This window comes from Carassius auratus, unplaced genomic scaffold, assembly GCF_003368295.1.
Source record: "Carassius auratus strain Wakin unplaced genomic scaffold, ASM336829v1 scaf_tig00215412, whole genome shotgun sequence".
Lineage (NCBI taxonomy): Eukaryota > Metazoa > Chordata > Actinopteri > Cypriniformes > Cyprinidae > Carassius > Carassius auratus.
This window is the reverse complement of record NW_020528077.1, coordinates 250,853-266,044: the sequence shown is the minus strand read 5'-3', so window position 1 is coordinate 266,044 and position 15,192 is coordinate 250,853. Positions and strand designations below refer to the sequence as shown.

Below are 15,192 nucleotides of genomic sequence, written 5' to 3'. Positions count from 1 at the left end.
GGCGGCGGACTAGGGGGAGGGATGGAGGGTCAGAAAACAGAGACAGGAGAACCAGATAGAATGGGAAGGCAAAGACAGCACAACCAGGTAAAATGGAAAGACAGAGACAGCACAACCAGGTAAAATGGAAAGACAGAGACAGGACAACCAGGTAAAATGGAAAGACAAAGACAGGAGAAGTGTAACACAAAACAAGGGAGTCCAGGAGGGTGGTGGACCGGCGGAGGATCAGAGGGAGGGACGGGGGGCCAGGTCCAAAGAAGGAGACAGATAGAAAAGCGGAGCGGAAGACCACCACGTCCTCGTGGTCGAGGCCGGAGTCCCCCAGGGTGGAGCGGAAGACCACCACATCCTCGTGGTCAAGGCCGGAGTCCCCCAGGGTGGAGCGGAAGACCACCACATCCGTGGCAATCCCATGGCGCCTCCACCGGACTCCAGAAGACCGGTGCCGACCCGACACCGCTCCCGAAGACCAGCGGTGACCCGTATTGGTTCATGAGGATCCCCGGTGACTTGACTCAGTCTTTGAAGATCCCCGGTGACTAGCCTTGTCTCTGGAAAGTCCATGGTACCTAGTCCTGACTCTGGAAGGTCATCAGTGACTAGCCCTGACTCTGGAGAGTTCACTGGAACCTGACTCGACTCTGGAGGGTTCACTGGAACCTGACTCGACTCTGGAGGGTTCACTGGAACCTGACTCGACTCTGGAGAGTTCACTGGAACCTGACTCGACTCTGGAGGGTTCACTGGAACCTGACTCGACTCTGGAGGGTTCACTGGAACCTGACTCGACTCTGGAGGGTTCACTGGAACCTGACTCGACTCTGGAGGGTTCACTGGAACCTGACTCGACTCTGGAGGGTTCACTGGAACCTGACTCGACTCTGGAGGGTTCACTGGAACCTGACTCTACTCTGGAGAGTTCACAGACACCTGACTCGACTCTGGAGAGTTCACAGACACCTGACTCAACTCTGGATGGTCAGCAGGAACTAGCCCTGACTCTGGAGGGTCAACGGTAAATAACCCTGACTCTGGAGGGTCAACAGTAACTTACCCTGACTCTGGAAGGTCGATAGTGACTAACCCTGACTCTGGAGGGTCCATGAACACCTGACTCGACTCTGGAGGGTCAACCCGGAAACTGACTCAACTCTGGAAAGTCAACGGGAACCTGTCTCGATTCGGGAAGGTCAACAGGAATCTGACTTGATTCAGGAGGATCAACTGGAACATGACTCGACTCTGGATGGTCAGCAGGAACTAGCCCTGACTCTGGAGGGTCAACGGTAACTAACCCTAACTCTGGAAGGTCGCCGGTGATTAACCCTGACTCTGGAGGGTCCATGAACACCTGACTCAACTCAGGAGGGTCAACCTGGAACTGACTCAACTCTGGAAATTCAACGGGCACCTGACTTGACTTGAGAAGGTCAACAGGAAGCTGACTCGACTCTGGAGAGTACACAGGAACCTGACTCGACTCTGGAGATTTCAATGGAACCTGACTCGACTCTGGAGAGTTCACTGGAACCTGACTCGACTCTGGAGAGTTCACTGGAACTTGACTCGACTCTGGAGAGTTCACTGGAACCTGTCTCGATTCGGGAAGGTCAACAGGAATCTGACTTGATTCAGGAGGATCAACTGGAACATGACTCGACTCTGGATGGTCAGCAGGAACTAGCCCTGACTCTGGAGGGTCAACTGTAACTAACCCTAACTCTGGAAGGTCGCCAGTGATTAACCCTGACTCTGGAGGGTCCATGAACACCTGAATCAACTCAGGAGGGTCAACCGGGAACTGACTCAACTCTGGAAATTCAACGGGCACCTGACTTGACTTGAGAAGGTCAACAGGAAGCTGACTGGACTCTGGAAAGTTCACTGGAACCTGACTCGTCTCTGGAGAGTTCACTGGAACTTGACTCGACTCTGGAGAGTTCACTGGAACCTGACTCGACTCCAGAGGTTCAGGTGTGACGGTCATCCTGTGCAGCGGTGTTGGGCAAGCAGCCATCTTGGGCCATGACTGTGGACCGGTGGCCAACTTGGGCATTGGCACTGGGTGAGTAGCCATCTTGTACTGAGGCACTGGGCTGGCAGCCATCTTGTGCTGTGGTGCTGGATGGGCGGCCACCTTGGATTGTGGTGCTGGCTCAGCAGCCTTAACGTGAACAGTCTTGGGAATTTCTAGAATCTTTGACAGCATGGAGAAATAGTCCAAGAATGAGTCGGCGGCCTTCTTGGGCGTTGGCGCTGAGCTGGCGGCCATTTTGCACCGTTTTGCACCGTGGAGCTGGATTGGAGACCACTTTGTGCTGTGGCGCTGTGCTGGCGTCCATATTGCCTCATGGCGCTGGGTTGGCGACCATCTTGTACTGTGGCGCTGGGCTGGCGGCCGTCTTGCTTCGTGGTGCTGGGTTGGTGGCCATGTTGCCTCGTGGCACTGAGCTGGCATCCATCTTGCCCCTTGGTGCTGGGTTGGCATCCATCTTGTGTTGTGGCGCTGGACTGGCGGCCATCTTGTGTGTTGGTGCTGAGCTGTCGGCCATCCTGTACTGTGGCGCTGGACTGGTGGCCATTTTGCACCGTTTTGCACCGTGGCGCTGGATTGGAGACCACTTTGTGCTGTGGCGCTGTGCTGGCGTCCATATTGCCTCATGGCGCTGGGTTGGCGACCATCTTGTACTGTGGGGCTGGGCTGGCGGCCGTCTTGCTTCGTGGTGCTGGGTTGGTGGCCATGTTGCCTCGTGGCGCTGAGCTGGCATCCATCTTGCCCCTTGGTGCTGGGTTGGCATCCATCTTGTGTTGTGGTGCTGGACTGGCGGCCATCTTGTGTGTTGGTGCTGAGCTGTCGGCCATCCTGTACTGTGGCGCTGGACTGGTGGCCACTCTTGTGCTTTGGTGCTGTGCTGGCTGCCATCTTGCCTCGTGGTGCTGGGGTGGCGGCCATGCCGCGCAGCGGCGCTAGGTTGGCGGCCATTTTGTGCAGCAGTCCAGGAGTGGAGGCCATTTTGCACAACGGCGCTGGCTCAGCCGATTTGCGTCTCCTTTCCCCCCTATGGTCATCATGGGAAAATGGCGGCTCCCAGCTGAATCCCGGGTAAACGGGAGCCCACAGTGGAGATCGCTGCCGGACCTCATCTCGACCGCTTGCTCCGGAGCGACCTCCCCTGGTCCCCCGGAACACCACTAGGCGAGAGCCCTCAAAACCATCTCTCTCCCGCTTGCTGGCTGGAGAGGAAATGGTAGCAGACATACTGCTGGATCTTGTTTAGATGGAGTCCTTCTGTGACGATCGTGTATAGGAAACACAAGGAGAGGGTAGATCCAATTGCAAAGTATGATTTAATAACAAAAAGGGTAATACAAAATAAACAGTCCAGGGAGACAAACAAAACTAAACAAAACTAAACAAAAGAAAAAACCGGATGAAACGGAACGGAAAACTCGGAGGAACGAGAAGGCAGGGGTAAGTCTCGGGAGACGAGAACATATCACACAAAGGGTAAAGACTCCATACAAACAACAGGTAAAGACAGGTATTTATAGGGACACTAATGACAATAGATTTCCTGCACCTGTGCGATTAATTGGAGTGCAATTACTGTGAAGACAGGACCAGACTAGAGGAATTAAAGTGCCTATGGTGAAGTGCCTAAGGAGAAGCGAGCTCACTAGGGAACACCCAGGAAAACAGAGACTGACAGCGTGACACCGTGTTTACCAAAGTGGTTCTTCTTTAATTGCTAATTAACCATGAGTGAACAAAATTAAGCATTGCTTGGTAATTGGTCAACAAAGTATTGATAGCTGTGTAAATATTGGCATAGTGACATTTGTCTGACGTTTTGTTTGATTGTAATCCTTTACACTCCTTTCTATCAAAGTTTTCTGGCATTATCAAGATAAATTAGTTCTGACAGTTTAACTATAAACTATAAACGTCTAAACTATAGCAAATAAACTATAATAATGTGAGACATGTTGAAGGTATCTGAATACATTTTGGTCTGACTGTTTCTTTTATTTTACATTGAAGACAATGCAGTGCTATTTTACATTTGATTATTCGGTTTCCGTACTTACACCTACAAACCTAAACAAGCTTTAACATTGTGTAAATAGCACAAATAAATAAATATAATGAACATGCAAATTAAACAATTTCAAACAGGGCCCACTGTACTACCTGCACCGGGGCCCCGTAAACCCCAGCAACGGCCCTGCAAAGATGATCTATTATTGGACATTTCGAATGAATAAAGACTTCAAGTTCATAGGTAAAACACATAAAGTTATCATTTGACTTTATAAACTTTTATTTCATGCATAATTCAGGGGTATGATTCTTCCGGAAAAATCTGGAAATCCGGCTTTTCCGTCCTGAAAATGATGCTCTCGTAAAAAAAAATAAAAAAATGGCGGATGGTGGTTGCGATGGGTCGGGTATTGGTAAACATAATGACCGCTCACCGCTGTCAACGTTTTTTTTGCCTCTGATTCATGTCGACATGTCACTCCTCAAGTAGTCGAATCATTTGTCTCGATTGAAGTTCAAAGTGTATGCGCACTGTTATGAATGCACACAAACCCAACCATCTACTCAAGTGAACAGCTTCAGTTGACTGACGACAGTGAACACGGATGATTCAGCTAAGCAAATCCAATATATTGTCTTTCATTTTTATATGCAGGTCTAGTAAAATTTAACGACTCCTTTGAACTAGGGCTGAATCGAAAAAACGATTCGATTTTGATTTTGGCCTCCATCGATTATGAAAATCCATCGAGATAAAATGATTATTGCACCCCATTCCTGTATCATGTATCACTTTCTTTAAATAAATCACTCATATAAAGTTTTGGTCATATGGCCCCCTCATGATCGTGTTAAATAATCGTAATTACAATATTGACCAAAATAATCGTGATTATGATTTTTGACATAATCGAGCAGCCCTACTTTGAAACGATTCACTTTAATGAATGCTTAAAACTGATCTGGGTCGAGTCTCCTGATAACAATGTATCTTAGCTCTGAAGAGCGCTCACAACATACAAGGTTACAAACTCTCACCGCAATTCCACGCACTTTTCCCAAAAAAAATATTTGACATGAAAGCGTTCTACGTGCTACTTAAGAGCCGCTGTCCATTCGCAGAATTCTTGCTGAAATATAACCTATGGAATCGTATTCTGAACGTTCAACCTAATAATCGTCATCTCTTGTGGATTAGCAATCATAGAAGTCTATAATAAAGCTCATTCCTACAGGCGGAGGCACTGACAAAATGGCTGAACAGAAAACACAAGAAAAGATACCTTTAAAAAATATATAGGGAAATAAAGATGTTGTTTTTAATAGATGTAAAGGACACCATAGAAATAAGAAAAAAAAAAAAACATCTGGGAGGACAAAAAAATGCCCAATAAATGATTTTTTTGGATTTCATCCCTATTTTTCCCACATTACTCCTTTTTATGTTTTTTTTTTTGTTTGTTTAATCATTTAATTTAGATGTGTATTTCAATTTGTAGTACAATAATGTATTATTAATTTATTATTATACTATATAAATTATGTCACTGTGTGTGGGTTGGGGGTTGGATCTGTCGCCGCGTCATGATAAGTGCACAGTATAGTGTCCTGCTTTTTTGTCCTTTGCCAATCACACCTATGATGATTTGTATGGATCTGTTAACTGAATGCAAAGTGTGAATTTTAGAAGAAAGTTTGTGTTGTGATGAGCATATCGCTCACTGGGAGTTGCTAAATGAACAGCTGCTGCAGTGTTTTTGTTTCAACGGAGAATCAGGTGAGGTATTGGTTAAAATCCCCAAACTGTTTACTTAAATATTAAATTAATAAATGACATCAAAATAAATGTAATCAATGGTAATCTAAAATACTTTTCAGATGTAACTGTAATCTGATTACAGTTATTTACTTTTTTAAATACCTAACGCCGTTACATGTATTTTGTTACTCCCCAGCCTTGTATATATATAGAGAGAGATTTTAGGTTTATGCTTATGCATATTTTAAATTTAGCATTCTGGTCTTTTTCTATATATTTAAAGTATTTTAGTTCATACAATAATACATTTATTTCAATCCCCTACTGAAAAAAATAAATAATAAAAAATAAAAATAAAAATAGAAAGCATCATATCATCTGTAATGGTTTTACTGGTTATAATAAAATTGTATTGGTTTTAATGGAACTGTAATGGTGTCTGTTGGTCTCTTCCGTTAATTGGTCGCCTTCTATTAGTGGCTTTTGTTTAAACCATTAAATGTAAAATGTCCCAAAAACACACTACATATTGTTTCTATGGTTTCCTCCACACCAAGACAAACACAGCATTCACCATTCACACAGCATGTGTGTTCTGAGAAAATGTACAGGTGTGAGTTTCGTTATCAGGGGCATTGCACAAGATCCCGAGCCCTGCGCAGTCCTGATGCCCCCCCCCCATACTATTTTAGTTTTTTAATCCCTACATCAACAAACTGCGCACTGTATGATAACCAAACAAGACTTGATGGACTGAATTGCTCTGCCTGTTTTTCCAGTCCCTCTCTATCTATCATTTGCACACTGTGCTCAAAGCAACACTCATGCTCCCTGCTCTCTTCACTTCCACCATCATCCTCAATTACATCTTCACTATCTTTCTCTACATGAAGTATACATTTGAAATTAACCTCTTATCCTAATTATAACTTACTATAATAAGACATACTGTGATGTTAGTGTCACTTAACACCTTTCAGTCAGAATAGCTAAACATGGTTTGCTTTCATTTTGAACTACATTAGCTCACCTTGTTTCAAATCCGAGGAAGAGGATGAAAGGTCTGTTGTTACTGATGTGAAAGTTTCTGAAACTGAGGGGCATGTGTTTCACAATGTTAAGATCTGCTCCTACAAAATCTGACAAATATAATGTTGTTCAATATAATGGTATAACTAATATATTATATAGACTCATTGCATGCAAAGTGAGATATTTCAAGCCTTTATTTGTTGTAATTTTGATGATTATTTATTACTTACAGCTATGAAAACCTTTTCACAATATTCTAATTCTGAATTTGTTGTTTTCATAAGCTGTAAGTCATAAATAATCATCAACATTAAAACAAATGAAGGCTTGAAATATCTCACTTTGCATGCAATGAGTCTATATAATATATTAGTTATACCATTATAACAATATATTAATATATTAACTATATTATATATTAGAATTACTGAAATTAACTTTTGCACAATATTCTTTTTTATTGTTCGAATTTCACGGTAGCTACTGATGAGATAACAAGCTACCTATGACACTGATTAACCTACTATTGCTAATTTTTGATATTATAGCTTATTAATTTAAAATGAAACATTTCAAAATTACGCTGTTATAATGGTGTGTTGTATGCAAACAGCATTGTTAGTGTTCAATTTGTTTAAGTAGCTAAAGTAATTTACCTGAGATATATAACCAAATTGTCATCTGAAAGTGTATGTTCTGCTCTTTCAATGGGTTGTCTCAGTTCATTTTTTAGCACTAACGATTGCGGATTCGCTGGTATATTCAAGCAGTTTAGCACTATACATTTCATGCTTTAGTTTGTGCCCACCTTTTTTTTTAAATGGAGTCAGTAACCAACCCTAATTTTGTTTTTTTTAGTTCTCATGTCTTTGTTTTTGGTGGCTTGATCTGGCTTTCTTTGAGAAAGACGTTCCTACAGCGCTCCACCAGATGCTCAACTGATGGTGCGTTCAAGTCCTCCTGGGAAGTTCGTACGCACGAGGTGGGAAGTCGTGCTTATGACGGCATGCATGTGCGTTCAAGTCACTTTCATCGGAGCAAGATGTCGGAGTACTTTCTCTTAATTAATAACACAAAAATAAAGCAATGTTCTTAAACTCTAGTTCTAAAAAACGAAGAACAAAGAAATGTGCATTAGGCATACTTCGTTTTTTAACGTTTGAAATTAATTGATGAAGCCACTGCCAACTTTATTGTTACAAGTTGCATTGTTATATTATAATACCATCATATTAAGTGTCTTTGATTAACTTACTCTGCTGTAATTAGAAAAGCCTGACAATATCACAGCTAAATACCTTTAAGTATTGTATATTCCGCCATGTTAATCACTGACATGCCCCCAGCTCGTACAGATCGGGGCTTAAAGAAAATCCCGATCTCCCCACTGGTATTTACAATATTGTGGTGGCGTTCATGTGCATTCAACTTGGAAATATGATCTATACGAGATGACTTGAATGCACAATAACATAAACTGCGTGCAGATGGACTAAACCATTTGGTGCATTAGCAAGGGGGGTGGGATCATGAGACCGTCAGTCAATCAACCAAGTTATTCAGCCAATACACAAAATGTATGTTTCATCTGACATTCATTATGAAATTTAATTAGAAAATGAAAATATCCAGGTAAAATAAAATATATTCCAGACTTTTAAAGGGCTCTCTTGTTGTCCGTTAGAGAATTAGGTTTTCAGGCCATAAGTAAACAAACTGTGTGTGAATGTGAGCGTATTACAGTCTCAAATACAGGACTGAAAACCGTATTCTGCTGCTGTGTGAACGAGGCCAGAGTCTCAACATTTCCCGAACTGACCTGATATTTAGATTCTTTATTAGTTTGACAGGGAAAGCTGTGCACAAACAGAAACACACACACACACACAAACACATTAATTAATTAATATATATATATATATATATATATATATATATATATATATATATATATATATACCCTGTGTGCAGAATTATTAGGCAAATGAGTCTTTTGACCACATCATCCTCTTTATGCATGTTGTCTTACTCCAAGCTGTATAGGCTCGAAAGCCTACTACCAATTAAGCATATTAGGTGATGTGCATCTCAGTAATGAGAAGGGGTGTGGTTTAATGACATCAACACCCTATATCAGGTGTGCATAATTATTAGGCAACTTCCTTTCCTTTGGCAAAATGGGTCAAAAGAAGGACTTGACAGGCTCCGAAAAGTCAAAAATAGTGAGATATCTTGCAGAGGGATGCAGCACTCTTAAAATTGCCAAGCTTCTGAAGCGCGATCATCGAACAATCAAGCGTTTCATTCAAAATAGCCAACAGGGTCGCAAGAAGCGTGTGGAAAAACCAAGGCGCAAAATAACTGCCAGTGAACTGAGAAAAGTCAAGCGTACAGCTGCCAAGATGCCACTTGCCACCAGTTTTGCCATATTTCAGAGCTGCAACATCACTGGAGTGCCCAAAAGCACAAGGTTTGCAATACTCAGGGACATGGCCAAGGTAAGAAAGGCTGAAAAACGACCACCACTGAACAAGACACACATGCTGAAATGTCAAGACTGGGCAAAGAAATATCTCAAGACTGATTTTTCTAAGGTTTTATGGACTGATGAAATGAGAGTGAGTCTTGATGGGCCAGATGGATGGGCCCGTGGCTGGATCGGTAAAGAGCAGAGAGCTCCAGTCCGACTCAGACGCCAGCAAGGTGGAGGTGGAGTACTGGTTTGGGCTGCTATCATCAAAGATGAGCTTGTGGGGCCTTTTCGGGTTGAGGATGGAGTCAAGCTCAACTCCCAGTCCTACTGCCAGTTTCTGGAAGACACCTTCTTCAAGCAGTGGTACAGGAAGAAGTCTGCATCCTTCAAGAAAAACATTATTTTCATGCAGGACAATGCTCCATCACACGCGTCCAAGTACTCCACAGCGTGGCTGGCAAGAAAGGGTCTAAAAGAAGAAAAACTAATGACTTGGCCTCCTTGTTCACCTGATCTGAACCCCATAGAGAACCTGTGGTCCATCATGAAATGTGAGATTTACAAGGAGGGAAAACAGTACACCTCTCTGAACAGTGTCTGGGAGGCTGTGGTTGCTGCTGCACGCAATGTTGATGGTGAACAGATCAAAACACTGACAGAATCCATGGATGGCAGGCTTTTGAGTGTCCTTGCAAAGAAAGGTGGCTATATTGGTCACTGATTTGTTTTTGTTTTGTTTTTGAATGTCAGAAATGTATATTTGTGAATGTTGAGATGTTATATTGGTTTCACTGCTCAAAATAAATAATTGAAATGGGTATATATTTGTTTTTTGTTAAGTTGCCTAATAATTATGCACAGTAATAGTCACCTGCACACACACATATCCTCCTAAAATAGCTACAACTAAAAACAAACTAAAAACTACTTCCAAAAATATTCAGCTTTGATATTAATGAGTTTTTGGAATCATTGAGAACATGGTTGTTGTTCAATAATAAAATTACTCCTCAAAAATACAACTTGCCTAATAATTCTGCACTCCCTGTATATATAAACTCTCCAGAAAAAGGGCACTATGTCGCGAGGAAGAAAAGGGACAGGTGCTCAAGCCCCTTTTGTTGTCTATGTGTGCATGTGGCTGCTAGAGAGGACTCTATGGTACTTTATTTACTGTGAACTGAGTGTCTGGAATGAGGAATGTGTATATACACAAGTTTATTTGTAGAGTCTGATGAGTTATCTTGAATCACTGCTGTTGCTGTAGTTGACATTTAAACTAAATAAGAGAAAAAAGACTGCCTACAAAATAGTCTGATAAGCTAGACATTGCAAACTGGCTATTGTCTCAAATATAAATATGAGCTACAGATATAAACTTGTGGAGATAAGGTCAGAAAGTTTGAAGCTTGTGGTGCCAGTCTGTCATTCAAGTCTGAACAAGACGTAACTCATATCAAGGCGTTATGATAACGACATCTCTGAGAGTCTGATAGATAAAAGAAAACAATAAATATTTTTTTTCCTAATGTGTGCATCAGATCAATTAAACACAGGAGCTGGAATGTGTGTGAGAGGTGCTACAATAGACCACAAATCTGATGTGATGATTCACCAGTTTGTGAGAAAGACTGCTGGTGTGTGAGAGAGATGATGAACCTTGTGTAGGAGCTGCTGCTGTAGTCCGGCTCGATGTCATCTCAGAGATTGAGCTGCTGAATGGATTCAGTGTTGAATCTGGAGCTGCAGAAGATGAACATCAGATACATCATAATACACCTGAACAAGCTAATCAGTAGGGATGGGCAAATCAATCCTGAAATATCAGTATATCGATACGGATGCATGATCATGTTCTATTCTGTAATGTTAGTATAAATCATACACTGTCAGAATAAAAAGGTTGCATTTGATATGTGCAACACCCTTTCACTGGTAGTCCATCATAAAAATGAACCATAGTTTTACTAAAGTGACCATGGTTTAACTATAGTATTTGTAGATGTCTGTGGTTATCACTACAGTAAACACATTTTAACCATGTGTGAACAAAAATATAACTTAAAGGGTTCATATGATTCAATTTCAATTGTTCCTTTCTCTTTGGAGTGTTACAAGCTGTTTGTGAATAGATGATATCCCTAAAGTTGCAAAGACTAAAGTCTCAAACCCAAAGAGATATTCTTTATAAAAGTTAAGACTGGTCCATGCCCCTTTAAAACACCTTGTTAAAACACACCCCCACATTTCTACATCACTGTGTGGGAAGATTTGCATGATGCTGCCCAGATGTTCATGCCAAGAAAGAAGGTGTAACCTTTTATTAGCGCTGTTGTATTGTTGTTGCAGCCACTGCCATGTTGTATAGACGTTGTGTGTTTCACTGTGCAAGTGAAACTACTTTGTTTGTTCTTCCAAAAGAAGACACTAGATATCAGTGGTTAAGTTGTATTTACAGAACTGTTCCAGAACCAAATATTCAGATTTAAGACATGGTCTGTCTGAATACTCAGTTCTGATTGGCTGACAGGTGTTGATTAAATTCATTTAACAGCCCAGGTATTTCCAGGTCAGTTTAATCATGTATTATATTTTTGCCCTTCCTAAAAACATTGGTAACCATAGTAACATCTAACAAGTAGTAACTGACAAAAATATCCATCATTTTTATTGTTCCAGTCAAATATGGCAGTGCGAATATTATTAACATCTTTAATATGCTGGCAAATGACCATTGCATAAGCGTGATAATCAACGGCTAGCTGTGAATTAAACCGCTGTTTTTCAAATCGTTTAATGCACAGCTAGCTGTTGATTATCCCTTACGTGTGCTGAGTATTTTACGGAGGACTGATTCCTGAACGTAGCCGACAATGATATCTGTGGCACAAAGCTGTTTCTATAAAGTGGGACAGTTTCTACTTTGTGAGGACAGTCTTGTGCTTCTGACTCACAGTCTGTAAGTACATTTTACATATTTAAAGAATTTGTTACTGATGATTCAAACGTGAGTTTTGAGCAGTGTAGAGTAGCGCTTGTTGTTTGTTGTTTCTCAGATCACAAATGCAGACATGGTTTTATGTTTATGCAGCGAGATACGCAACACAACTCATAAAAAGACAGTATAAGTCATTATAATCAGTAATTATGTCCCCACTGGATGCAGCAAATGCCTCGTTTGTAATGAGTTTTACTGCTTTTGTCTGGTTGGGCTGCTGGGAGACGCATCACAGTATGGTGAGGGGGTTAACATTTCCATCACATGCTTGAGGAATTCAGCCAATCACAAAGCACTGGAGAGATGGCCAATCAGAGCACACTTCGCTTTGTTTTTTTTTTGGAAACACCCTTTAAACATGAAGAACAGATATTTTCCACATACACATTACCAACTACTCCAATAGATCAATCAATAAATAAAAAGTAGTTCCTACAATCCACAGTTGTTAGATCTAGATAAACCGAAGTAAAATGCACAAACTGAAAAAAAATGTTTTTTTTTATTTTGTATATTTTTTTTACTTGATAATGTTAGAATTAAAATGAAAAGTTTAGTTTTAGTTGAACTTAGTCAATGTTTTGTTACTTCTATAGCTCAGCTATATTGAGCAGCTTCTAGTATGTTCATGTCAGTTGTTTTCCACAGTGGTGAAGCGTGGAGCTCAGGTTGTGGCGGCTGTTGTAAATGAGTGTCGTCTATGATTGATGGGAGGACGGGTCAAGAGACATTCACAGAGCAACAATACCAAAACCAGCTGATCATACTGACTACAGTTAAAATATGCAGCTTATAGATCACATGCATTGAACAAATAAAACAATGTTTATCACTGAACTGATATTAACACGAAGCAACAAACACCACAGTCATCATCTACAACCAAACCACTTCAGAATACCAGAAACTCTGATAAAAAGTCCAAATAACTGAACAATAAGACTTGACTTTCAAAATCCATGATATAACACTTGATTTTAACTTTATTTCATTGAAACTATTAATTTAAATGATAACCTGCATTTTTTAATCCGGACACGAGATGATTCAGTTCATCAACAGTGAGAGTTCAGTTGTTTGACTGTACCTTCTGTAGAAGTTACTGCTGCTGCTGTAGTTGAGTTTGTGTTGTGGACTGAGGACCGTGCTGTGGTTGAATCAGCTTGAGCTGTAAAAGATGAATGTTAGTTCAGATCAGATCAGTCTCAATTCCTTCATTATTCCCATCATCAGGTTCTGGACTGTTAAACTCGACTGCAGTTCATTAGTTTGCAGCAGAGCTCTGAGTTTCTTCTGTCAGACTGAAAGAAGCTTTTGTTCCTCGGTTTGTTCTGCTTCAGTGACACTAACAGTCCTTAATGATACTGACATTATGAGACTCTAAAACTGATAATGAGATGTTTTCTCACCTGAACTGTTGACAGTGTATGTGACTGAGCTCTTGACTTGATCTTTCTGAGTAACTTCACATCTCCACTCTCTGTTGTGATCTTCATTCAGGAGTGTTTTATTCAGAGAGATGATACACTGATCTGATGAGGATGATATCTGATATCTGGAGTCTGATTTAACACCAGTCTGATTCACCCAGAACAGATCAATTCTCTCAGAACTGACCAAATCATCACAAGAGACTCGAGGATATGAATACAGCCGACAGAAGAGAGTCACAGAGAGACCTGAACTGATCTCAGTGTGTGAGGATGAGACTGAAACACAGAATAACACACACATCACACACTCTTCAATCATCATCAGAGATTAAATCAAGAATTTACCCTTTTAAAATTGACACATCATAAATTACCATGAAGAACATGCAGATAAACACCAGCATCAGGTCCTTGTTTTTGGTGTTTTCCATTCTCACCAGTCCATTGTTGACAGATGTAAGATCCATAATCTTCTGTTGAGATGTTCCTGATGTTCAGAGAGCAGTCAGACCCCAGACTCAGTCTCTCATGTCTCTCTGTGTCTTTATTCTTTTCCCCTAAATGAATCAGTTCAACTGCTGAATCTCTGAATCTGTTATTATAGCTCCATGTAGTTGATGTACAGTCCTGAAGAGCATTATTACAGGGCAGACGGACATCTTCACCAGAACTGATGAACACATGAACATAATCCACTCCACTGACACCTGAAACACAAGAACATCTGATTATTAATGTTATTAATTATATTAATGTCAGCATAAAAAGCAGAAGATTCAGTTCATACAGTTTTTTTATAATTTAATGCAAATAACACACTCTCAGAATAAACTGTTTCTTTATCAGAGAGCTGTTCAAATCACAAACACACTCTCAATATGAAATTAACTCAGCATCAGATGTTTGAGTGCGTTCAGGAATAATCCAGTATGTTCTGTGGTAAACACAAGATTAAACTGATCATGTTCAGATTAACTCTTTCTCAGTCTGATCACACTGAGTGTCTTGAAGAGAAAACAGATTTCTTTACCTGTGAGAAGTGAAGAGAGAAAGATCAGTCCCAGCAGACACAGATGATTATTATCAGACATTCTCTCTTTCTCTCAGTCTTTCTCTTCAGTATATGATCTCATCTCTTTCTTTAAATACCGTTAGCTCTTCCTGTGTTTGTTCACTTCCTCTGATCTACAGACTGAGTGTTTAAATCATGCGAGAGTTGCTATAATAGTCACATTTCTCCTTCATTCTTCAGTCTGAACTGCACAGTGTTAACCACATTTGCTCTGAACCCAATCTTTAGGCCATTCTTTACTTCACTGTTAGTTTAGTAGTTTCCTGCATGACATTAAATTCTAGAAATAAAATCATTATTATTTTCCACTATCCATGACTCTCTTGTAGGAAATTAATTCTAAAATAGTTTTTAAAGTATGTCAAAATTATTAACATCAA

General features: G+C 40.8%; 1 protein-coding gene across 1 annotated transcript; it reads right to left on the bottom strand.

Moving 5' to 3' along the window:
- Nucleotides 1-13,687: 13,687 nt before the first annotated feature.
- Nucleotides 13,688-14,867, bottom strand: LOC113094618 (uncharacterized). Its single transcript, XM_026260213.1, has 3 exons — nt 14,771-14,867; nt 14,115-14,447; nt 13,688-14,016 (listed from the first exon to the last, which is right to left on the bottom strand). The coding sequence occupies exons 1-3, from the start codon at nt 14,829-14,831 to the stop codon at nt 13,688-13,690; spliced, it is 723 nt and encodes a 240-aa protein (XP_026115998.1). The 5' UTR covers nt 14,832-14,867.
- Between the last annotated feature and the right edge of the window lie 325 nt (nt 14,868-15,192).

Excerpts from the sequence above, each read along its gene's own strand:
- LOC113094618 (XM_026260213.1), bottom strand. The coding sequence starts at position 14,831 with ATGTCTGATAATAATCATCTGTGTCTGCTGGGACTGATCTTTCTCTCT. Across the intron at positions 14,448-14,770 it reads TCTCTCTTCACTTCTCACAG|GTGTCAGTGGAGTGGATTAT; the intron begins GTAAAGAAATCT and ends CTTGTGTTTCAG. Across the intron at positions 14,017-14,114 it reads TTATCTGCATGTTCTTCATG|TCTCATCCTCACACACTGAG; the intron begins GTAATTTATGAT and ends TCTGTGTTTCAG.